Source organism: Struthio camelus, chromosome 14 (assembly GCF_040807025.1).
Source record: "Struthio camelus isolate bStrCam1 chromosome 14, bStrCam1.hap1, whole genome shotgun sequence".
Taxonomy (NCBI): domain Eukaryota; kingdom Metazoa; phylum Chordata; class Aves; order Struthioniformes; family Struthionidae; genus Struthio; species Struthio camelus.
The window spans coordinates 10,292,912-10,319,001 of NC_090955.1; the positions used below are offsets into that span (position 1 = coordinate 10,292,912).

Here is a 26,090-nt window from a genome sequence, read left to right on the forward strand (position 1 = left end):
TATCAGACTACCTGATTATCAGAGGATGACTTGAAAATCATGATGTGTTTTCTTTTCCTGCAGCTGAATAATGAATTCCTATATTGATTATTCGCCACTTTAGAAAACCAATGGCATAACTTCTACTGAAAGGTTTTCAGGCAGATGATAAATTGCGAGAGATTTGAGTTTTAAATTCAAATTTTTACAAATGGCATAAACAGCTTTCCAATTTGAACAACCTGATGCTTTTATCCTTTTTTGCTAGCCCTAATGATTGCAAAACTGGTATCATAACTAGAGTGAAAATAATTCATCTTAAAAATGTTGATATGAGCAAAAGCCAAGTGTGTGGGATGAAGGATGAGAGTAGTGATAAATTGTGTGGGTGCTCTCATGCAAGAAAGTGCCTGAATCATTATTCATTAGACAGGGGAAAAGAAGCTCATTTTCTCTGTTTGCAGTAGTGGGACTTACTTAAAAATTCTTGGCATGTAATTGGCATTTAGTGAATAATGAAAAGTATATAGTTTCGGAAATTAGTGGTCGTGACTTCACAATTACTTGGATTTCACACTGTAGTGAATAGTTCTGTTTTAATGGCTAGACTTTTTCATGGCATAAAGAGAAATATAACACCTATGAGCATCCATATTTAAAATTTAAGTCAGTGCAGTAGCTCCATTGGACCAGATCTGGTCCAGTCTACTCAATGAAAATACAAGTGGATACGTAATGCTACAGTGATGTGGAATTCATTATTTTTTTAATTTAATCTTAATCTCTTCTTTCTGAATAATTGTTCATTCTCATACTTCTATCAAATGATTAAAACTGGTTCATCTGGAACCAAATATTTAAACTTAAATTAGTAATTTTTATTACTAAGAGTAATAAAAGAGAGTAGGAGTAGTAGGAGTAATAAAAGAGAGGGAGAGTAGGTTATATCTATGCATGTTTAATAAGCAATTTCATTAATTCACTAAGGATGAGTTTTCCAAAAGCATTCAGGTGGCAAAAGCAGCAAGTGATTAACGTAAATAAAAAAAAAAAAAAAAAGAAGAAGAAGAGAGAAAGTAGATGATGTTTTAAAAATCTACTTAAATGCTAGTCCTCGTCTTTAAATACACAGATACTTCAGAAAATCTCACAGCTCTCAAGGTTTTAGAAAATTTCATTTTTTCACTTTTTCTAGTAGACTGGACGTTTCCTTTTTTGAAGTGAGATAGGAGGAAGATGGCTTTTTTAAAACTGCAGCTTGTTTTTAACATGTGGATTAAAGTCCAAATGAAAGTAGTCTCTCTGAACTTTTTAACTGTAAGCTAAATAGTGATTGTTAAGCTTTTGTGCACAACAGACTGAAAGCAGACTCATTGGAGGAAATCCCAAAATACATGTCACAAAGGCCAAAACCACACTTTTATAGTTAGTGCAGAGTGTGGTGCTGAGATGTGTATATTTGGAGTGACCTCAGAAATTATATGCACTTTGCGTTGGTCATCTTAATAAATAGAGAGCACTTTACCCTTTATTTTATATAAAATGTCAGACAAAGTAATATATGTGTAGTATCTTAAACTGATGCATAAGCTTTTAGCAAGTTTAGGCCTCAGTATAGTTTGTAACTTTGGATTAAATTTTAAATGGATTGTATAATCTATGTGGAGCGGAACGTTTTAAACATATCTGATTTAAATATGAGTGGATATTCCATGTATTTGTAGAAACTTCACACAGACCTTTCTAACATCAGAAAACCTCAGTGAGACTGCACGTACTCCAAATAGCGTAAAGCTTTAGTAGTGGTCAGCATACTAAAAACTAACTACAGGGAAAATAATGGATTTAAAGCCATCTCACTTGAGAAATGCTATGAGCACTTTCATAGTACTCTCAGTTAAAGAGAGACTTAATAGATCAAGGCTTGACTTTGGGAGGTGGCGTGTGTGGGGATATTTGGTTGCCTGAAACACTTGCTTGATTCGGATTAGTGCATCTGAATGCATATTTGTCCCACCTCTCCGAAATCTGGGATAGGAAAAAGAGCGTACTCTTAAACTCGCTCATCTTCTGTGTCAGGAAAGCATAGAACTGGTTATAAATAAAGCTCGTAACTCCTAACTGATCAGGTTCCCCCTAACTGGTCTTTTGCCAGTTAAGCCCAGACTATTTCAACTGTCTATTTCCTGTAAATGAAACCCATTTGTTCAGTGAGACGCTAAAACTGAGAGTTGACTCATTCTGAGGGTGAGTTGCATCAAGTCAAATAGTATGCATTCCCAGTTACTAGCATTCTTCTTATGTTGTGGTCACCAGCGCATGAGAGTTGCTTTTAGCTGATCCAGAAATGGAGGTATCTGCTGTTTCTTGCAAGAGATTGGAGAGTACGTTTCCGCATTCCCCGCCTTGCCAGCATGCCAGGACAGGAGGCAGTCACTGGGGTTCCACATCATTGTCAGAACCATGCTCGTTTTATGTTGTTGTCGTCATTACAGGTAAATAGGGCAATGTTTGTTCCATTAGGGATAATGTGACTTTTGATGTATTTGGACATTCTCTAAAAATCCTTAAAAATCACTTCTAAAGCAGTGAATCATCAGTTTTGGAAATGCCTCATAACACTTTGACAATCTTCAATTTGCTGTCATGATAGGTATCAGAAGATGTAGGTAATTTTCCTTGCTGAATATCTGTTCTATTCTTTCTTTGCTTTGCTCTAAGACACAAGCTCAATTTCAGTGCACTTTTCCTAAGAGGCTCGTTGTTCTTTTAAAATACCACGTACCTTATTGCAGGTTTAGCAATGCATGTATCAGAATTGCAAGTGTAAAGACAAAAAAATCATGGTCTGGAAATTATAAGACAGTTCTCTGTTTCTAGAAAGGAAAAACACTTTGGCTGCTTTATTCCTCAGCTAGATTGTACTTGTTATCTATTGCTGTGTGTAAGATGCATGCTAATTTTTATATTTGAGCCATTTATTGGAACTTGTAGAATTTTGAAGCATAGAACACATAAGCCTAAATGTAAAAGTTAAACATTCTCTATGCTCTTTTTAAGCAAGGTAAAGTATGGTTTGTTTTTTGTCAGACATGTTGATATTTTTGGTGCTTAGTTGCTGGTTTTATCTGCATCAGTTGGATAATATTTAGAAATGCTATAAGATCTATGTAAGTGGGTAAAACACAGAAGATATTAAAGCAGAAGGCTTACTTATACAATTGTGAAGCTGGGTACTCTGAAATAGTAGTAGCATCATGTTTTCCAGGAGACCTTTTTTATGGATGACTATCTCATCGGTAAGGCTCTCTTAGAAGGCTTGAACAAGGTCAGCAGCATGTTTATCCATTTCAGTCTTCTAATTTCTTCTTAACTTGTAAGAATAAAACTTGCTTCATTTGAATTCTCGGGTTGTGCCACACAGAGTTATAATGCCTAACTCTAAAGTACTCTGCTGCTGTTCTAAGATTCTGTTTAAATGTAATACAGAGAATTTGGAAAAAGTAGCAAATGTTCAGTTACTGTGTAGGTGCTTATGGGCAATATTTTTGTTTTGCTCTTACCATATCTGAATTGTGAACTGCTGTGGTACTGCCTCATGGAAGGCTTTGTTGTTTGTGGTCAGTCCTCTGCCATGATGGAAAGCTTTTTGTTGTTTTTATTTTTTATGCAGGCTCACCTCTTATCGCAACATCCAGAGTGAATTAGCGTTTAGTGGGATACTGGGCTCTACTGCTGCGAACAGAGACATAAAAAGCCCAGAGTGCAGGAGTCCTAACTGAGGCTCAGACAGTAGACAACCTCTGTGTAATCATGCAATCTTGTGCCTCGGCTTTCCCAGCTGTATAGAAGAGAGACTGCTTGCAGTGTGTTGTTTTATCTACAAAGTGCTTTCATGATGAAAGTCCTCTATAAATTGTAGGACTTCAGATTACCAAAAGTTACAGAATAAGTATGATGCAGAATTTTTGAAGTGCATACACAAACATGCCTTTAGAGAGCTGGAAGGACTTTATTCAGTTATTTTGCCAGTATTTTATTCTGCTCAACCAAATAGCTTCATATATATATTTGTAATTATTATTATTACTATCCTCCAATATATGATTTCTGGGACATGAGGAGATGACCTTTTAACTCCTTGGGAGCATGTTAAATTAAGGATAAGCTAACACACATGCACAGCTCATATATGAAGGTATTAGGCAGAAGTTGTGTCCCTGAATAATTCAGCAGGCAACTACATACAGTTTGTACTGGCCACAATTCTTTTGCAAATGATAAACAGCTATTTGTTATAAAAAAGATGGCAATAGCCTAAGAGAATTCTCCCCAGTCCTGCATGGGCATGGGTTTTTTAATTGCTCCTGAGTAGGAGGAGGATTTAAATGAAGATATCTGAACTGAAGATTCTTTTCTGAACTTTCCTTACAGTTCAGTATGAAGCCTCTTAATTCTTTTTCTTCCACAAGTTGCTTCTTTCTTTGACAAGAAACGTCTTCCTGTAGTAGATCGCAGGAGCAGTTTCTCAGGCAAGCGAAGGGTCCTTTAGCCCATTATTATTATTTGCCTTCTGCTGTATATCCCTGTGCTGTGTGGGATGGTCATGGCAGAGCAGGCGCATCAGTTACCGTGGGGCTATATCTGCCCTTGATACTGTATGTTTCAGAAAGAGTTAAAGACCCCCAAAACAAAACAGCACTTACAATGCACTCCGACCTAATGATTTCTAGGTATGTCATAACTTAAAGACGCTTTGTGTTTCTCTTCAAAATCCAGCTAAAGCAATGTTGTCTTTGGGTAATGCTTTAATTCTATGGGTGTAAAGATATAATCTTAAAAAAGAACAACCTATGATTATTTGATATTGGTTTATTATTCTGGGTCTTTCATCATGAAATTTCTCATTTGGTCCCAAAAGAAATGGAATTTTAAATACCTTACCAAACCTTCCTGTAGTGGGGGGGGAAAAAAATTAATTTGCAGCTATCTTGTTTTAATGACTGTTCTGCTGTAATGCATTGTCTAAGTTGTTTTACTCTATATCTAGTGATGAAGGCTTTTATTTAAGTACTTAAAACCAGATTTTTATTCATCTATATGAATTTAGTAAAACATTTAAGAAATGCATTCAGCATATATAAAACAAATGTAAATACAAAATCAGATGTCAGCCAATTGTTAGAATTTTAAAGGGCTTGTTACATTGCCTGTACTTACATGTCGAGGGAGAATAGATATTTGTAGATGTAAAAATAGGATTTCCTAAAAAGAAAAGACATTATCATAAGAGGTGGCACTTACGATGGATCACGCAAGCTGCTTTGAACTCTTTACTTAAATGTAGTATGACATGGAAGTGTGTGACAGTGTGGCAGTACAGTTTTATCGCAAGAGCCATTGCCACCGGTGCTGTCGCGTTTCTGTCTTGATATGTTGCAAAGAAAATAAACTGGTTTAGATGATTCTACTGGAAAGTACATAATCAAGCGAGGGGGTGATTATCAAAGGCTTCTAAAGGTGAGGATAGCGAGCAGTATAATACATCATGCGTTTTTCTTAAACAGTTGCAGTGCCCCAACCTCCATGGACGCAAACATCTATCCAGAATTACACATGTGCAGCTAATCTTGCCTTCAGGCAGGCCTATGGACTAGATCAGGTCCTTTCAAACTCCAGTTTGGGGACTGGTATTTTACTACTCTGTTTTTAGTGAGAAATATCAGTAACGTCCAAATCAGAGATGGACATTTTAAAGTTGGATTACGAATATAAGTGAATTATATATTGGCTTTGGGGAAGTCAGATGAACATTTTCACCTTCTCTTCCCCTCAGCTACCTGTTGCTACTTATCTTTTTGAAAGTTTATTATTTTAACAGGATAATTCCAGTGATCTTTTTGGGTGTCACTCCAGAGAGAGTTGGGTTTACACATCTGAGGATGGAAGGAGGCATCTGGGGCAGAAATGTTTAAACTGTCTTTGTTGCTAAGCACTACTAAATCTCCATTACATATGGTAATGGGAAGGCATGGGATACTCTGGACAAAACCCAGATTATACAATGGGAAGCAGCGGGGAAAGGTAGAACAGGCACATGGCTGTGTAGAGTTTGCTTGGATCTGGGCCTACACCCAAGCTGATCAGCCTCCTGGAAACTGAAGAACTGTGCAGTGTGCTCTAGAGCCATCTCACTGGCTCTGCTGGCATTAGGACAGGGCTATGGGGCTGATTTGGAGTTGAAGCTAATCAGCTTTGATGGAAGTGGGCTAAATCCTTATCATTAGTTATGTTTACACTGAGCTTCAAGTACCAGAAAACAGCGTGGAGACTCAATGCTGGCTTTTTGGAGGGTCACGTGAGACAGGACAGGATTTTAAGGCCTTGCAGGCTTCTCAGTGTCTCACAGGCCTCCTTGCCGGACAAAATTATCCACAGTTTTCCAACGTGAGCGGGCTTTGGGACCATATGCAGCGCTGTGCTTGAACTCATAATCCCTGCTAGACTGAGCTGATTTGATACAGCCATGTTGGGTATCTTTTTGTCTTCCTAGTTAATCTGTTATGCAGAATAACTCTGCCTGTGAGTAACAGTTGATCTTATTTGAATTCTAATTTTAAATTAAACCTGAAGCTGTGTTTCCAAAACTGAAAATCCACCTTTTTTCATTTGCCAACTAAATTCATCATTTTTAAATATTTCTCAATGAAAAGATTTTACACTTGATTTGACATATGTGGTTATGCAAGTGGTCGTGCGTTTGAATATTCTGCGTCAGTATTTGATGAATATTTGAGGGGGAGTTGTTCGCTCAAGACCTAGTCATTGTAAGTCATATCTCAGTTATGCCTCTTGGAGGATTAAGAATAAAGTCAAGAGCTGGTATTGCTGAGGGTACTTCTATGTCTGGAGACTTTTGTGGTGACACATAAAGTAGAAGAGAAAGATGATCTTTCAAGACCAGGACCTCAGTTTTGGCCTGGCACAATGACGTTCTTGTTGGCCAAAGAGATGCACTTGATTTCAGTCAGTTCCTCTTTAGTGAACCTGAAGGCTGAAGCAGCGGATTTTCCTGAGCTATTTTTTTCCATAGATGGCTCAACTATTCTTTAAGTTTCGGTGTTGCCTTTCATTCTAACTGTTGTAAATGAGACAACTGCTCAAATAGTGCAAATGGATGCCTGTTCTGTCTCCCACTTGTGGCTGGATTGAGGTATGAATATGGTATCTGCTTTGACATGGCAAGATCTTCAACTCATGAAACAAAGAAGTGGGATTTCTAAATGAAAGAAGTTCTGAGCTATCTAATAAGAGAAGTGAGAGCAAAATTCTGTTTGTCTCAGAAGAGCAGAACATTGCTTTGAGCTATGTTAGCAAAGACCTATAACTTGGTCTGTGTAAGCTCCTCTCAGTTCCTCTTGACTACAGCAGTTTGGAAGTGCTTACTTTAGAACTCAGTTGTCCGAGAGGGAGTGACAAGCTACTGGAATTGGTCACCTTTCCAGCTGGCATATTGCTTCCAAAAGAGGCCCTGCATCTATGCCTTGAGCAACAGACTTAACAAATGTTTGAAGCTTTGGCAAGCTCAAATGCAAAGAGCATATTGTTAAGCAGTAGTGCAATATTACTGATCTGAATAAATGATTGGAAAAGTTTTTCTCCATGTACTACTCTAGGTGGATTTTCATTCATGGGTCTCATAGGTTTGGGGTGGGGGGCGGGGGGAAACATGGACAGACAACGCATCCTCACAGGTAAAGGTGAACAAGTAGAATTTCACTCCAAAGTACAGAAAGTGCTACCCAAAACTGCAAATAGAATAAGACAGAGTGTGTCTTTGCTACTTTTAATCATAACAGCTAAAAATTTCAATAAAGGTTTCAGTGTATACAAAAGACAATTTTCATGTGCAGAATTTTTCCTTCATTTGTGTATATCAGAGGGACTTAAGGCCTTAATCTCTTGGCTACTATTTAAAAAAAAAAAAAAAAAAAAAAGGGAACACAGATGTCTCAGCTACCTGGGTGATACTCATTTCTCACAAAGGTTTTGTTAGCTTACGATAGTTAAAATGCTGAAGGATTTCAAAATTTGCATAGAGTGCAAGGACTCTGATCTTGTCAAAAATACATATATTGCAAAATAATTTTATCTTGGGAGCGATTAAACTTGCATAAACAAAGATGTTTGTACTGCTCACCTTTTCTTGCTTTATCAGCTTCTTCCTACACTCCATGCCATGTCATTGATGCAGCCAGAAGGATCTGTATTGCCTTCAGATTCTGTCATGTGCAAAAAAAAAGAAGCAGCGATCATGTCTCATTTTTGAGCCTTCAGGAGTCTTAAAAGAGATACCTCTTCTTAAAAGCTGAAGAAGGGGCCGTACAAGGAGAAAGTGTAAACTAGTTGTAGGAGCTACATAAGCTAAACTGAGAGCAGGAAAATGACATGTAGATGGTAGGATAAAAGCCTGAATTTTTCTCTTAAAGCTTCTGAAAACTGAAGATCGATTTTTCTGTTCCAAAACTACCTGAAGTAAGTAGGGTAGGTTTGGAAAGAAGCTTGGTCTGCGTGAAGAAGTTCTTATGCTGAGGTAGCTGTACTATTGGATATACCTAAGTGGAGTGTGTCACTCATTCGCACTTAGCATTTGTTTAAGTGCAGAGTTACGTGCGCTGAAAATCTCACATAGGAAAGATGTGGTTTCAGAAGTCTCTTCAAACTATTTCCAGACATTTTTGAGGTTTAGATGGGACATTAAGAAAAGCTGCTTCCCCAGGAGGGTACAGTGCAGCACTGGAGCAGGTTACTCGGAGAGATGTGGAATTGTCTCCCTGGGAGGTTTCCAAGACAGCCAGGCAAAGCCATGACTGCACTGATCTGCCAATAGCTCCCCTGTGAGGAGTAGGTTGGACTGGATGATCTCCTGAGATCCCTACCAACCAATGTTTCTAGGAGTCTTTTAAAAAAAAAAAAAAAAAAGTTGTCAACAGATTTCTTTTGGATAATCTCATGAGGATAAGCTTACCTTGGAATACCTGTTGTATTAGGACAAGTATAAAATAGTGGGGCAAGTATATTTTTCACTCCAGCAAAAGTGAAAATCGAATGGCTTGCCACTGAGACTGGCTGCACTGTAACCTACAAACAATTAACCTTCAGGAGTCATAAAATTGGTACCACAGGTTGCTGTCAGGGGTTTTATATGGTTTAGGGTAGTTATAGGTGTTCTTTTGTATCAGAAGAACAGAGAAACACCACTGTTTGAACGTAAACAACATTAGACATATTGAAGATGAGTATGGCACGCAGATCTTGACAGGTAATGTGTTCAGCAGGGCAGACAAGTAATTTACCAATTAAGGAAGGTGGAAAGAAAAACTGGACATATTGGGACTTAAACCAGAGGAAGGTGTTGATGTAATGTTGTCTTTTTCTTTGCGTTAGTCATCCTTTAAAATATATGGAAAAATGTTGTTGACTGTAATATATATTTATGTGAGTGGGCTGCAGAGCTTTCTGTGGGCTTTCCAGCATATCACAATATTAGTTTAAGCTTGCGGTCAGAATTCATTATTTTTCTGTGTCTCCCTTCCCCCCCCCCTTTTTTTTTGCCATCTCATGACAGATGTTATATTAAGTGTCACAGCTCTGCTTGCAAATGAATAAATTCTTGTCAATCAGAGCTGTCAGTTGAAGTCCAAAATGTGTCTGCCATACCACTTCTACCTCAATAAACAAATGCCTGTAGCAGGTTGAAGAAAGAAAAATATAATGGGAGGGCTTTCTGCTTGAAACAGTTTCTGGACAGTATAGGAAGTAGTAGCATTTTTGCATGTTCTTAGTATATTTCTGTGGTGCCCTTTGTCATGCTGAAGTGATTCCCAAATATAAGGGAAGGGTTAAAGTCCTACACTGTTTCCTTAGTGGGCTTTATGAAGTTGTTTTCACCCTTACTGGTTTATAAGATAAAATAGGGAAGGCTTATGCGCACAAATCTCAACCCAAGCTGTTTGTGTTCTCCAGACAAAGCTTCCTCTTTATCGACAGAGGGAACAGATGAGAAAACATTATGAAGTTTTATAACGATCTTAAAATATGCTTCTATTTTTATAAAATATGAATATACATTAAATGGGCATTTTAAAATAAAATATGATATGGTGAGACAGTTTGAAAGAAGACTTTGCAGCGAGTTTCAAAGGTAGACAAATGACAGAACACTTTACATACTTCAGAATTTTGCTCACCATCTGTTGCACCAAAATCCCACTACCTCTGGTCTTGATGCACTGTACTGTAAGTTTATTTAGCTGCGCTGTCCTAGGAGAATCAGCTGTCTACAGGACAAATGAATCCTAATCTTTGCCCAAAGTTAATATTGGGTCTGAGACTCTTGGTGCCATTGAGAAAAGGATGAACAAATTGCTTATGTTCCTAGAGTGGCCTTTCCACCAAAGAACCACGATTCAGAGGGGTGGGCTGTTATATTTTGTGGGAGTCCGTTCATTTTCCTGTGTACACCATAACTTAGTAGCCCATTTTGGAGCAAACATATGTGGGTGTTCCTGTGGCTACGTCTTTATTTCCTGTGATCCTGCAAATGCACTAGACAACTTCCAACACTTAAGAGCATTTTTCATATAAAGCTATTAAGAACAGAAGTCACTTTTCTTTTATTGTGGGATGATCTGGAGTAACCCTGTATAGAGGAAAGTTTTCACAGAGAGTTGTAAAAATGTAGCAATCAAATAACGCTTGTTCGTTGGAGAAGTGGCAAGATTTATTGTGCTAGGATAAGATTGATCCTAATATTGCAGAGAACTGTATTGTTTTTATTGCTACATCTTTTAAGACAAGGTTTTCTCTAGTGCTATTCTTGGTAATGGTAATAAAGCTTGTCTTCCTAAGGAAATCTTGAAGAGAGTTTCCTCAGTTCCAAAATATATCCTTAGTGATAGTTTCCCTGCAGTTGAGAAGGGAACAAAATCTAAGTTGCGGTTTAATACTGAGAATTGAAATGATGGAACAACGTAGACTGCAAGAGCTGGGCCTGTTCAGCCTGGAGAAGAGAAGATTGAGAGGCGATCTCATAAACGTGTACAAGTATCTGAAGGGGGAGTGTCAAGAGGATGAGGCCAGCCTCTTCTCCGTGGTGCCCAGCAACAGGACAAGAGGCAATGGGCACAAACTGAACCACAGGAAGTTCCATCTGAACCTGAGAAAAAACTTCTTCACTGTGAGGGTGACTGAGCATTGGAACAGGTTGCCCAGAGAGGTAGTGGAGTCTCCTTCCCTGGAGATATTCAAAACCCGTCTGGATGTGATCCTGGGCAATATGGTCTAGAGGACCGTGCTTGAGCAGGGAGGTTGGACTAGATGATCTCCAGAGGTCCCTTCCAACCTAAACGATTCTGTGATTCTGTAGTGAAGTACAGTGGTCTTTGAATTCACAGCTATGCAGCTTGAATGGGCTTACATGTCAGGTACTTTCAGAAGCTTAGGTAAGTACGTTTGTGGTACTTATTAGAGTACGCAGTACAGGATTGAACTCCAGATCACTGGTAAGATATGCAAGAATAAAAATACTTTTCATCTCCGGTTTCCCTGTACTGATTAAACCAAGGAGTCTTTCTTTTAAGAAGACGTTCCTTATTAGAAAATCCAAGGCTTTCACAATAGACTTTCCTCCTTACTGTAAAATGAAAGGAGGAGGAAAGCTTTCACACAGAAACGCTAATAGCATTCTCTTTGTTAGTGCTTTTGTATTGCATATTAAGTGAGTGTTTGCCTATCAGTCCAAGTTCTGTGTCTTTGTACGCATCTTTTTTCCCTTAATGCAGTCGCCTTTGGACTGTATGGTGGACTATGCCTTTTATCCAGCTGCGGAGGAATGCTGTTTATCCTTTTCAAAGTATCTGTCCAAAAAGTGGGTGGACTATGCTTAGTTAGACTAAAATCGTATGTTCGTTTGTTGCACTTGCACCATTAATATGCCAGGAGAGGCAGTTTAACACTTGGTTTGTTATATGATGAGCAATAAGTACTCTTTAAATGGCTAATGATTTCTTCATATGATTTTCATATTGCGAGATGATAAATGGATGGCTTGCATTGTATTCCAGTCTCTCTGCCCTCTCTGGAAAGACAGGAAAGAAAATTTAATTTGCTAGGAAAGACTTGCACTTCTAGGCAGCAAAAAAGATGCCAATCTTTCCTAGCAAATTAGGTTAGGCCTATGTGTTTTTATAGCCCTTTTGAAAGCACAGTGACAAGGTCAATAGTCCTGTGTGCATCTTTAAATTATTTGCAAATTGCTGAATACTAGGCCTTCTAGATTTTTTTTAAGTCTGCTTATTTTTATTTATACTAAATCCATTCAGTAGTTAGATGTCACTGCAGCGAGCTTCTGGGCGTTCTGCCAAGTCTTCAGTGCTGTCAGGATACTGAATAAAGTACAAAGAAAAATACTTGCCTGTGTTTCATTGTAAAAATTTTAAAAGTGATCTATAGTCTCAGAAATAAGACCATCTGTATTAAAGTGAGAGCATAACTAGATGAAAATGGGACTGCCTTTCTATCCGTAAAGCTGGTTAGAACTCAAAGTTCACTTTGACATGTAAGAAATGCAAATGTGCACGAGTTAATAAGAAAGTCTCAACTAGAGACTTAGGCTTTTGGCAGCCAAAGTTTGTATTTAATATTGTAAAATCATTCTGTAGCAGCTTAACTATGAAGACAAGCCTTTTCTGAAGCATTAAAACTGAATGAGTTTGAAATTTTAGAAGCTCATTATCATTATTTCTTTTACAATTGTTTCTGTAGTTATAACTTAGTTAAATGTTTGGCAGAGCATTGTTCCTCACCGCTATGGTGTACGCTTTCCATGAACGTCTCATCCATTTTAAAGAATCAGTTTTAGTGTAATTTTCATAGCAGAACTTGACGTTCGTTTGATTAAACTATTTGGGCACAGGAACATATGGGGGAGCAGAGACTAACCATAATTTTTGGTCATAGAATATACTACAGTCAAGCTGGCTGATCGTTTCCCAAGTGAATTTCTGTGTAAACGTGATTTTTTTTTACATATATATATGTGTGTTTGTGTATGTGTGTGCGCGCTTGTATAAAAACAAATAAATAAAAGTGGGAGATTCTCACTTGCAAATCTGACTTCAGGTAGAGTGAGTCGCTCATCCCTCCTTGAAAATGCTGTTTTAGTGTGTTTTTTCTATATGCATTTTATAGTGGAGAATGAGGCAGTGTAGCTGCAGTATTTACCCCCCTGCTTTTTAAAGATGTTTTCAAATGAATCTAAATAGAGATTGTTATGCCTTGAGTAAGATTTGAGAGGAAATCTGTGTACATACACTAGAATACTCAATAGGCAATATTACTTTCTGTTGTAAGGCAGAGGCCTTTTACGTGAGAGTTTGAGACATACTGTGCATGTCCTGATAACAGAAAGAATTTAAATCTCTGACAATACAGCAATATAAGAACAGAAGAACAGAAGTGATTTTGTTTTTCCAGTAGGAAAATAAAATATAGATAATCTAGGGGAAAGAAGTTGAAACTTGATTTGTTTGATGTTCTCATGTAATAGCTTCTTTTGACTAATATCCTTTTTTTTCCCCTAAGTGTGTGCTGAAGCTTTCAATCCAGATGAAGAGGAAGAAGATACAGAACCAAGGGTAAGAACGAGTGAATTGCATCATACTTGGTTCTCTGTACATTCTGATAGGTCGAGGTCTGTATGTCATCTTATCACTTGTGCATTTTGTTCTGAGAGGCTGTGAGTAGCAACTCACAAGTGGCATTACTCTTAATTGTTGGGCCACTTTATTCAATGTACTTATTTAGTCGCTGTAGCTTTAACATAATTTTATTTCGAAGGTCTTTAGAGCTGTGCTTAAGTCTACCATCTATACAAATTTGAATATTTTCCTTTCTTATTTATCTTAAACACTTGTTGATGCAATTCCTGGAGCACTGGTGTGGTTGTGAAGAGTTAGTTAAGCTTTAAGACAGCTGTTTCTTCATGGGTGATTAAAATTCCTCACATGCTTTTCACTGCCTTTCTTGTCAAAGTAGTTCTGCCTGGGGAGAGATTACTTGCTGCTCATAAGAGAAATACTTTGTTGAAATATTTTAAGCCTGTAGCCACCTGTTGTTGTATTGTCTTTAAATGTTGGGAATTTCTAGGAATTACAATTGCAGATATTGTAATTGTATTTCTTTAGAGGTGCTTTGATGTGAGGAAATCCTGTAACCTGGCTGGTCAGGTTCAATGTTTTCTCTAGGGGCTTTTGGTGTTCACTTTCCAGGTTCCATCTCAAGGATGCTCGTACATCTGCAATGGAAGCCTAAGACTAATTTAATTTCTTTTAAAAGGGAAGTTAACTTCATAAATAATATACTACAAAAAAGAAAAAAAGTGTGTGTGTTTGATCATTCAAATGTATTCAAAGCTGGATATATTTATTCTATCAAAAGTCTTAATTTTCCTGACTGCTGATTAGTAAAAACAAGGTTCCTTTTAGAAGAGAGGTCTAAGATCTGCTCAACTTTGGATAATGAATTTTGAGAATGCCTAATAATGTAACTGTTTTTCTAGTAATTCCAGAAATACAGTTATTTGGTAAATATGAGGCAATTAATGTTTTAACATATGCTTTCATAGTTATATCCACAACAAGCACATACGTAAACGTTTCTTTGAAGGCATGAACTTTGATTCCTTTAACCTGAGGAGAGGTTTGTAATTGAAAAGAAGTATAAAGAAATCTCTCCAGCAGCAAAGTTTTTATTGAAGTAATTCTATTGGGAAAAAAAAAACTATACTACTTATATCAGATTACTTTTATTATTAGATGAGCTGATATAAATATGTATCATACGTTTTGTAAACTATGTGTATGCCAACAGTAAGTTTATTGAAACTAATATAATCAGAGCTTAGAACAAAAACCATTGACTTTTTCCCCTGTTCAAGATGCCCAAGCCTTGACCATACCTACAGCTGGACTGGAAGAGGAGAGAAAAGAGGTCCTCTTCCTCATCTCTCTGACTGCACTATTGCCTGTGTGTTTATTGTCAGAATAACTTATTTCTTATTTTTCTTTCACTCTGTCTCCAGACAGACTATTTATGTAAACAAAAAACCTAGATACTCTGAAGCTCTTAATTTGTGTTCTCTCTTTCCCTCTGAAGTGAAGGTTCAGCCTGTAATTATTTCTTTGCTGTCATGACAGTTTTGTTTTACTTTCTTTTAAAGGTAGTTCATCCAAAAACTGATGAACAGCGATGCAGACTGCAGGAAGCGTGTAAAGATATCCTGCTCTTCAAAAACCTAGATCAGGTAGTATTGCTGTAAGGAAATCTTAACTGGAGTTGCTGGTTTGTATGAACAGATAATGGTTTGATCTAGCAGTCCAGACACTGTTTTTGCACTGTGATAGTTTATGAATTATTAATTATGTGCAGGTTGGCTTGGGGCATGTATTTGGAGGTCAAAAATCAATGAATAATACAAACAAACATGTCAAATTGTCAGTTACCATGATTGCCAGCTCCCTTTCCCTGCAAAACACTTTTTTTTTTTTTTCTGTTTTCACTAAAGAAAAATTATTGTTTAATTCCATTACTTGTCTTTCAGTAGTTGCTGCTGGGTACCATTGCACTTGATTTTCTTTTCCATAGGAAATGCTTCATAAATTCACATGTGATGGGAACAGCTTACACAATTTATAATTTTCATGTTGAACACTAGTGACATTTGCTTGATTTCAGAATGTTGTATTTTTTATTAAATATTGACATTTTAGTCGGTTTTCTCTAAGCAAATATAGAAGTTTCTAGGTTATTTGTAGGATCTTCTTGTTCTTACTCATCCTATAGATGTGTTGCTGAAGTTAATTACTTTGATTTGCTTACTGTTTGCTTCAGCATTAAATTTTAATAACGAGTGTCTCCATCGTTGGCACTTAAAAATTACTATTATTTTTTTTTTTTTAATGAGGATCATTGGATAGGTTAGGTTGGGACGGACCTTTGCAAGTCATCTGCTCCAGTCTCTGAGAGACCATAAAATAAATGCATCTCATCTCTGGTATATTTTTTTCCCCCAAAACAAATGAATCTCCACTACAGGTTAGAACGCTATTTTAATATCATTAAAACAAAGGGAAGAATGAAAGCTGTAACACCAGCAATTGACCCTGCAGCTTTCTGGGTTGAATCATTGAGCTTTGTCTGAGATGTGAAAGGATGGATGTGGTAGCTTATGGTTTCAGATATATGCAGCTCAGCTTTCCTTGAAAGCCAGGAAATTCTCCCAGTTCTGGTTGCTCTACAAACCTTGAGAGACATTGAACTGCATTCCTGAAAAAGTTGTTGAAAGCTTTTGATTACAGCAGGCTTGAGGAATTGACATTCAGTCAAAAAGTTTCTTTGAAAGCTGTCCTTTCAAACACTGTCCTTTCACTGTTCTGGGATTCCTGATGTCATTAAGCCTATTTACCTAAGCCATTTGAAAGGTTCCTTTTGCAAGGAGCATGATTATATACAGTAAAAATGAAATACATTTAAGAATATTCAGCTGTTCAAGGGGTGTGTACAAAATATGATGAGCATTCAAATTGATTAGACCAATCTTTTAGCTTCCAGCAAAATAACCCAGCAAAAATTAATAACCAGTTTATATTCAAAAGTGACTTTGAAAACAAATTTGAGCTGAGAGAGTGGGCTTGGAAAAATACTGCTTCATGGGAAAAGCTTTCTAGGCAACTGGAGCGAGAATTAATGGGTACAATGTTAACTGCAACTGTAAGAGCTGAGGCATTAACATAGCACATGGCTGAAAAAGATGTCTGCAGCGCATACATTGATTATAGTATGGCAAAGGGCACTTGGCAGAGAGGGGAGAGCTTTCCTAATAATGAGTATGAATGGGGTATGGAACTTGCCTCCTTTCACCCCTCTACCTCCCGATAATTTCATCTTAACTCCTCTGCTTAATTAAAGTGTGAGCAGTTTGGCAGGATGGCTATAAAATGTGCACTAAATAGCAACGCGTGTGGCTGCTGCTTTTGCTTAGTATATATTGTTGATTAATAACTGTCAGGAACCACCTTCAAATTTAGGCTCAAAATCTGTGCTGTTGCTCCTTACCCTTCTACAGAGTGTCATGTAAAACTGTTTTTAAAAAAAAACAAAAAAAAACCACACAGAACTCAGAATTATATTTAATCCTAGAGGGGTGACTTGGATGTCCTGGTCAGGTTCATCCTCTTTCTGCTGCTTATATTAGGTGAAGTGTGTTGAATTTAGGCCCAGTGACTCAGTGCTGTCAATTGTCTTTTTAAATGTCTTCACCTGCATGAGCAGTTGCTGTAATACTTGGTATCAAACACTAAGGAGCCAGTGTCTGGTTGACCGCTTTTAGCAAGGTTCACATTGAACTTTGGACTAAAATCGATCAGATTGTCACAGCATTTAATCAAGAAGTTTTGAGTATCCTCAATGATCAACCTGAATTATGCTTAAATATAAAGTGCTGGGGGAGCAGATAGCCTCTCCTAGTAAAAGTTTTTTATTGACATAATGTGTAGGTTCTACAGAGTCTTATAAATGAGTTTGCAGAATCTTAGTTATGACTGAATTTTGTACTGGCTGAGAGCAGTGATTGTTACCCTTAGTAGTAAAGGCCCCTGAGCGTGTTCAGTACCCATATGTAAATCAAGAGCGTCTTACAGCTCAGGTATCTAACAGAGCTTCTTCCTTTATTGGCAGAAGAGCTCAGTGTTTCATTTGCTTAAAATGATAAGTCTTAGCCTGTTTATTCTCCAAATAAAACACTATTCAGTTGCAGTATTTAAAAAAAAAGCTTTTTAAACTCTATACTGCTTGTTTTCTGACATCTGTTGCTTAAATGCATGCTGTGAAATATGTGGTTAAAACAAATGGCTTTCAGGCAATAATTCTTTATTTAGTTTAAATATCAGGAGAGCTTTTAAAGACAAGAAAATAGGATTCTAATGAAAAGGTAGACAATATTTTTAATATAGTGGTGCCTACAGATGCCGCTTTGACCATTTACAATTTAGTGACTGCAGTAAATATTTGAAGTGCACCTACCAGCATAAACACTGGTTTGTGTGTTTATGCAATATATTTTTAGAAACTCATCTGTGATCTAAATCTTTAAACTTTTGAACGCCCAGTCACTGAAATTGCAATGCAATCTATTGTTAATGGATTTAAGAATATCGGAGGTAGTAAAGCAGCTCAACATTGAGGCAGGGCATTTATATAGCATCCTCTTCCAAATTTTGTTGGCTGTGCCGCCTACAAAAAAGTTTAGTCATGGCTCATCAGAAGCCTAGCTTAAGTCTGCGTGCCGACCAGCATTTTCCCTTTTTCTGTGTGCGTTCCCCTATCTGTTACCTCTTGTCTCATGCTGAAGTTGCAGGCTCTCTGAGACACAGAGCGTCTTGGGGAATATTCTGTGCTTATACGTGGGCTTGTGCAATATGGTTCTGATCCATGACTTGGGGATCTTAGATTATGACAGTGCAAATAAGATAGTAATAAATCTTAGTGCTGTTTTTGGACATAAATATAATGAAATACTAATAGAAATCAGTATATATTGATGGCAGTCGGTGAAGCTGTGTCAGTTTATACCAAGTGAGAGCTTGTCATACGTGTGCACTTTAGCACCGAAACACTGTGTAAATTAAACTATTTGGGCATAAAATTGAGTTCATATCTCTTCCAAAATGGAAGCATTTGTATTTGCCTGCATTACTGAACTCATATGAATAAGCTGGAAATAAATGATAGCAATGGTACTAATGCTAATGATACTAAATCGTACTAATAGAAACCAAAATTTAATACAAAAATAACTTATGTTTTTGTAGGGTAAAAATAATGCAGTGCACTATCGAGATCAAGTCAGATGAGCTCGCCTTTGTCCAGCAAATAATACTAAGGTGTATTTTGGGGGGTGGGTTTGTTTTTTCTTTTCTCCTGTTTATATTATAGGAGCAGCTGTCTCAGGTCCTTGATGCCATGTTTGAGAGGAAGGTGAAACCTCAGGAACATGTGATTGACCAAGGGGATGATGGAGACAACTTCTATGTCATTGAGCGGTAAGTAGATGTGCTTTGAAATGTAAACAGGTTTCTTTTCCATTTCTCTAGAAACAGCAGGGAATGCTTATTGCAGGCTGGTTTCCCAAGGAAGCATACTTTTTGCAGGCATCGCCTCTTCCTCTTGGTCTTTCCGTTCTGCCCGTTAGGGCCGCGTTGACTTTTGGATCATTTCGCTGGGGCCATTGAGTTTGACAGTGGTGGACGTTTCAAACCTGCTGGGTTTTAACACGTTCTGTGACTATTGGTGACTGGGTAAAAACTCAAATATCGTTTTCTCTGAGGGAAAGGCTGCAGCATGAGCTCTACCCATGGTCTGCTCCGTTTAGCTTTTGTGTCCCATCAGCATGTGCATGGTTTGACACCAGTCATATATGCTGTCTCTAGATCAGGATGGATTTTCCTGAAGTCAGGAGGGGAAAAAGAAGAAAAGAAACCATATGGTAAGGGAAGGGACAAGAGTTCCTTTTGGGGAAGGGGAATACAGGGAATACAAATCCATAAGCACCTAAGTTAGTCACTGCCATGGAACAACTTGGGTTTTGTCTAATTAGTTTTGATCACTGACTTTAGAGATGCTTGCTGCCTTGCTTCTGTCAGTCACTTGGTTTGTATTTGCAGAGTTTAAGGTGCCACTTTGCATTTTTTTTTTTTTGCACCACGCAAATTCACATGGTAATTTTGACATATAATAGATTTGTGCGAACACACATTTTGAGCATCTTTCTCCCTTTTGGAAGAAATTCTGGCATCTCAGAATTTCCTTTTACATAGCTAACATTAATCATACTCACCATATTTGAAGAATTAAGGACATGGATTTATTTCTTCCTGTAAAACTAAAACTGTAGTATTAACCAGAATATTACTGACAAATGATAAATGTCTGTTGGAATAGGATCCTAGGTAACTACTTTTTTGACTCACTGTTAGCCATCATCCTTATCACTGAAATAATGGCCCCCTTTAATATGGTATTAAATGCTTTCAAAGCACTTCTTTAAAACAGTGCATTGCCTTTAGATTGTTGTTTTTTCTATCCTTAGAGGTTTGCAAAAAAATTTCCAGATTAGGTTCTGATAATCTTTGTTCGCTTAGTGACATGCCCCTTTTTGATTGCCGGAATTACTAGAACGTAAGAGAACCTTAAATATACCCTCACCATGCGCCCATTCTTGGCTTCTCTACCATTCTACCCCGTTACCCTAAACCATTTCTACACTAGAATATCTTCCTCAGCTGCTCTGCATCAGCCGTGATCCCACATCCTTAGCTTGACGGGACAAGTTACTTCTCTTGCTGTGTTTGCAGGGGAGCAGGCTGTCCCAGATATGAGTAAGTTATTGCAGATCAGAACTCATGGGATCAGAATTCATGGGCTCTTGGGAGCCACAAGCTCTGCAAAGATGAGATATTCTTACTGTATGCAGAGCAGAGGTTGCTCATCTTGAGGAAACTCAGACTTGGTTTGAACGCCTCATAAAAATGTCAGATACCATCAGCCACTTGGATGTGTTTTAATTTGTTTCCGTGCAAGGCCTTAGTTCCTAGTCCCTGTTGGCTAGTGTAAAGCTTTTTTCTGCTAGGAACTTTAACTTCATCTTGATAAGGTTATCCAGATGCAATCTTATCTTGATATTCAGGTAAATATTTTATGGTCTATGTTCTACAGCTGTAATGCTATTCCACAGCATTTTTTTTATTTCAAGAGAGAGTTGGGTTGGAAGATTTCAGGCTTTTAAGGGTTTCTTCGTTTTCAAGGTGTAATACACCAGTAATATAAATATGTTGCCAAACTATGTGGCAGAGGGGCTGTGCAATGGGGGGAATTAAATAAACTTGATGTTTTTTAGTGATGGATCATACCTGACTTTGCTCTAAGCACCAGCTCAGCTGCACCTCCTATGCTGTTCTGTTGTTATGAACAATTTGGAAGTTGTCAGTTTTCTGTTCTTTTCTCCCCGGTTTTTCATGCAAAAAAAATAGGATAGCAGTGATTACAGAAAGCTAAGCTTTCCTGCCTGAGTGAACAAAGACTTTGTGTTGCAGAAGGAATGCTTTTGCTTTTTGTCTGAAGAACAAAACAAAACAGGCTTTTCGGCACAGGCTTTTTTCAAAGTTTTCTAGCTCTAACCCTTCCTCACCAGATTGCTTGGTATTTGTCTGGGTATCTTTTAATGTGCACAGAGGGACAGCAGGTAGAACAGATGCGACTTCAGGACACAGCATAATGCACACGCGGGAGAGCTAAGACAAATGTGTTGCACAGCTAAGCATTAGTATGCTCACCACTGCTACGGAGACACTCGATGAGTCTCTGCTGGCTGGGTAGTCATCAGTCAGGAGGGGAAGCGTTGGCCTCTGTTGCCTCTGGGAACAGGCTGATCCTCAGTCTTGTTGAGTTGTCCGCTTCTGGTTTTCTGCTTTCTTTTTCCTTAGGTTTTTATATTTTTTCATGTCAGTTTTTTTCTTTCGAGTCCTTGAGCTTCGAACGATTACCGTCTCAAAAATTACACTTTGGTCTGTGTTTTTACTCTTATCTTGCAGGGCTTTAGCTCGTGAACTGTCTCACAGCTCGGCAAGAGTTTTCTCAATAAAGCTGAGCCAAGGTCACCCAATGGTGCCGAACCAAACTAGTCCTTGGGGCACAGTCAGCTGAATGCTGGGCTCAAGGTTACACGGCTACAGTCACTTGGGAAAAAACGGTACTAGTAAATGACTTTGAGGCTGAGGGGTGGGGAGGAGAGGTTGTTTCATTTCCCTTCGGGTGTTCACAGATGGTTCTTCTAGATCAAAAAGACCTCCGGACATTTTTGCTCCTGATTGCCTCTCAGAGAATCATTAAGTAGGTATTGAACACTGCAAGAATTTCAGTGCACCTTTCCAGGAATGCTAATCCATATTTCAATAGTTTACTGTTAGCGTGCTGTTGTGTTTTCTTTCTTTGTATCTTAGGTATGAGTAAGCAGTAAGGATGTTAGGCAGTCTTCATGTACCTGGCTTCCTCCTTTAGCTCTCTGGGTGACAGGTAGAGAGCCTAAACCTCTTTCATCTTCTGACATGTCTAAATCTGGCCCATCTAGTATTGAACCAGTAGCCAGACTTTTCTCTGGATCTGAGAGGCGTTAATACAGTAGAGCCTCAAGTCATTGTGCAAAGCTTCCCTGCCTCAGGGTATTTTAATTGCTTGATTGATGCATCTAATATCCACTCTGTGAAATCTCCTACAAGTTGAGCTGGCATAAAGCTGTCCTGTAGTGCTTCTTTTAGAAGCAGTAGTATTCAAAGATAACTGACAAAGCCAGGACTGTCCATCAGCATTCCTGAATGCCCTGCTGTTAACGCTAGGTAGGTCTCACTGATGAGACTCTTCCCGTACTTATTTATTATGAAGAGTTTCACCTGCTGCCACTTCTGTTTATTCTTTTTTTTAATAAGGTGCCTGTTGATATTCTGGGAGATAATACCAGTTCCCCTGACAGATTTCAACTTCATGGCGAGAATTGTGTGTGCGTTCAGCACATCCAAAGCTGCTCATGAAGCCAGGAAGGTGTTCCCTACCTGCTTTTTTTCCAGGATGTAATATATTTTGTAAAGTCTCTTAGGCCAATGTCTGATCCCTAAATATTCTCTGGTGCCATAGACAGGAATTAATCAAGCCTAGTCAAGCTATCTGACTTTTAAATGGTTTTTTTAAAGCGCCAAGCATGAGACGGTTTTGACAGTGGTCTAGATACTTGTCTGATTTCTAAGTGGCTACCTTTCTGTGCATAGCCTGTTTCTTCCTATGCAGCTTCTGTGGTGCTGGTGTGATCCAGATTTATGCCTTGGACTTTAACTCTCTGTACGTGTGTCTCCAGCTTCGTCAGAGTAGTCTTTTAATTCTCAGTAAGTTCTGGCTTACCGTTCCCTTAAGTACATTTTAAGATAGGAAGTGTGCCTCTGAGAACAGGATGAGGAGGCCTTTCCAGCTTAAACAGGTTCCAGCTCCACATGAGCGAAATATAGGAGGCTTCTGGAGCCTGAACACTTCCTTCTTGATCTTTTCAGATATCCTGGCTAGGTGTCAGCAATCTTTCTGTTTTCTGAAAGAGAGCTATAACAAAAAAAGTTTTCTTTAACTCTGCAGCTTTTGTTTAAAGCCAGTGTGACTAGAGTGGAATCCACCCTGTTCTGCACAATTGTCAAAAGTTACCCATGCTTTCTAACCATGTGCATCCTACAATGTCACTTCAGTATGCAGAGAGCTCTGTGAGATCCAAGCAGACTATTCAAATTGGAACGTTGCATGCTGTAACTTGTGTCCTTCAGCAGCCTTATCTCCATGAAAATAGTGATAAAATTGATCGGTTCAACTGTCAGCTTGCCCTGAGTTGCAGGATGGCATGAAGTTAAACTGAGTGTGAAAGTTTTGGTCGTAAGGGAGCTATTAGGCAAATGCCAGATGTGAAATGATTCTGTGGTTGCCTCTGGAGATCTCCATGCTACAGTGTAAAGATGTGGCACGTTCATGAATTAGCTTTAAATCATCTAGCTTTTGAGGGTCAATACATGCCGCTCATAACAGGGGTCAGTTTGTCCTGCAAAACTTTTTCAGTATCTTGGGTACAGAAAGGCCCTTTCTGGGATCTTTGTGCTGCTACAGCATCACTGCTGTCCATACAAGAGTTGGAAAGTTTGAATCTAGCATGGATGTATGCAAATACAAGCTTACAGTTGTACTTAGGGATCACAATACAGACATACTCTTAAGTTGGAGTTAGGTTGAGGCAAAACCTTAGGAGCAGGTGAGCAGTTGGATTGAGTTTACCCAAAGGTACTGCAGCAATGCTGTCTTTGTGAAAACAGGTAGTAGAGGTTGTGGATAGATTTAAGTGGCTCTGAAGAAGCCTCACTGAATAGCCCACAGGCTGTGAGAAGACAGATTGTTAAACGGTATGAAACTACCTATGCCTTGGCCAGAACGTTTACAGTAGCGATGCCAAAATACTATGCAGAGGAAAGCAAGCAGATCCTGGTCAGTTCTATCGTGACTGAAATGCTGTATTAAGGGAGAGATGCTGTGAAAATACTTTAGACAGAAGCAACTTAAGATCAGACAGCTGGAAAGCTCAATAAAGCATGTTCCATATCACTGACCAGTAAGAGAACTGTTTTTTAATTTGGAAAATGTTTTGCGTGCATTCAGTTTAGCGTAACAGCTGAAAACTGTTTTTATGATTAATGTTGGAATGTCGTCTATTAAACAGCATCTATTCCATTTTTTCCAGAGGATTGTATGATATCTTTGTAGCAAGAGACAACCAGACACGCTGTGTGGGCCGCTATGATAATCACGGCAGTTTTGGGGAACTGGCATTGATGTACAACACTCCTAGAGCTGCCACCATTGTTGCCACAACAGAAGGAGCCCTTTGGGGACTGGTAAGGAAAGAAAATTGCTCTCATCTACATAATATTTTAAACACTAACTCACTGGGTTCCTCAGCAGGTGCTCCTCTCAGTATGAGTCCTTGTGCTAATAGCTATTTTATCATTATTTGTTATCTCACCTCCTGGTGTAAAAGTTCCATTGTGCAAATGCTTTTGGCAACTTTCCTGAAACAACTTGTCTATAAAAACTGTACCACTAGATGTATCGATCCTGTTATTATTTTGCATTTGCTGTAATCTTAGCTTCTATTAGGAAAAAAAAAAAAGTGTTTGTTTTCATCCTGCCAGAGGACAGTGGAGACATTAATGCACATATTTGGGGGGGGGGGGAGGGCAGGGCAGGGAGGAACACTGTATCTAAATATGTCCTTACATTTCGACTTACCTTCCTACCGTTTTCTGTTTTTTAAGGGCAGGGGCAAGTTACTTCTTGAGTATGTGAGTAATTTGAAGAGCTAGGAAAGCTGCCCAAAGCTTTGTTTCCCCCCTCCCCCCCCCCCCCAAATAAACTGTTGCTGTCACAATGTTTCTGATCTCTTTGTGGTTGCCCTACAAGAGGTTCTCAGGTCAACATGACCTTTGAGATCCCAAGATGTTGCTTTGTCTCTTGCCCAGCAGTGTTGAATGAGAAGCTGTAGACTTCCTTTTTTGAGTTTCCTTTTTTAGTTCTTTTCTCTGTACCATTTGGATAGAGTTATTTTCACAGTGCTCTCTTACTCATCTGTGAGGGCTCACCTAATAAGTGGATTGCGCGATCAACAAAGCCTTTGAAGCCAGGAGCGTTGTAGGCTTTCTGCGTGCGCTAGGCTCCTCAGCAACTATCGCTAGGGGTTGACCACGTGTTGTGACCTTGATTTATATGACTGATAAGCTTCTACACACAGAGTGCTTATACAATTTCTGTGCTTGCTGAGAGAACTGACTTCCCTTTTCTTTGTGAGCTCTAAGAAAAGGTTGTGGTAAAGCAACCTGTGCATAATGTCAGAATTTATGTTCTTGAACAAAACAGGATAGCTAAACTACCTGCAAACTGACCTCGCTTCAACTCTTACTCTGTACAGAATTGAACCCTGGTCCTAACAGGAGACGTGGGAAGTGTCTTTCCCCTGAGCCTGGATGTGCTGTTTATTGTGGCCTTTCTCATCCTTATATTCCAGTAGTTATGCCCTGCCTTTTCTGTTTGGAAGTAAAAAGCAAGATCATTGACAATAAACTCTCCAATATGTCTGCCATTACAGGTAGTGAGACAGGAGATGTGCGGTAACTGGGTGTGCTTGCCCTCACGCAGGCATGTACTGCCACCTAGGGGCCACCGAGCCTGTAGATCAAAAAGGAAATGCCTTTTAGAAAGGAAAAAAAGAAAATATTAAGAGGAGAAGGGGATCTTGTCTGGTGTTTGGTCTTCAAAAAACAAACCAAACAATCTTTGCATAAAAGGTGCGTATGGTACAAGTAGGACAGCTGGCAGTTAAGGAGTAGCCAGTCCCTGCAAAAAAGCTGCCTCTCAGATCCTAAAGG

The 26,090-nt window shown here is 38.6% G+C and overlaps 1 protein-coding gene across 1 annotated transcript in view; it reads left to right on the forward strand.

Annotated features, from left to right (window-relative positions):
- Window positions 1–26,090, forward strand: part of PRKAR2A (protein kinase cAMP-dependent type II regulatory subunit alpha) — a 73,283-nt gene that overhangs the window by 38,623 nt on the left and 8,570 nt on the right. Inside the window, exons 3-6 of the mRNA XM_068960247.1 lie at window positions 13,624–13,676; window positions 15,260–15,343; window positions 19,033–19,139; window positions 24,410–24,563. Coding sequence (XP_068816348.1) covers window positions 13,624–13,676; window positions 15,260–15,343; window positions 19,033–19,139; window positions 24,410–24,563 — 398 coding nt within the window. The remainder of the gene's footprint in view (window positions 1–13,623; window positions 13,677–15,259; window positions 15,344–19,032; window positions 19,140–24,409; window positions 24,564–26,090) is intronic.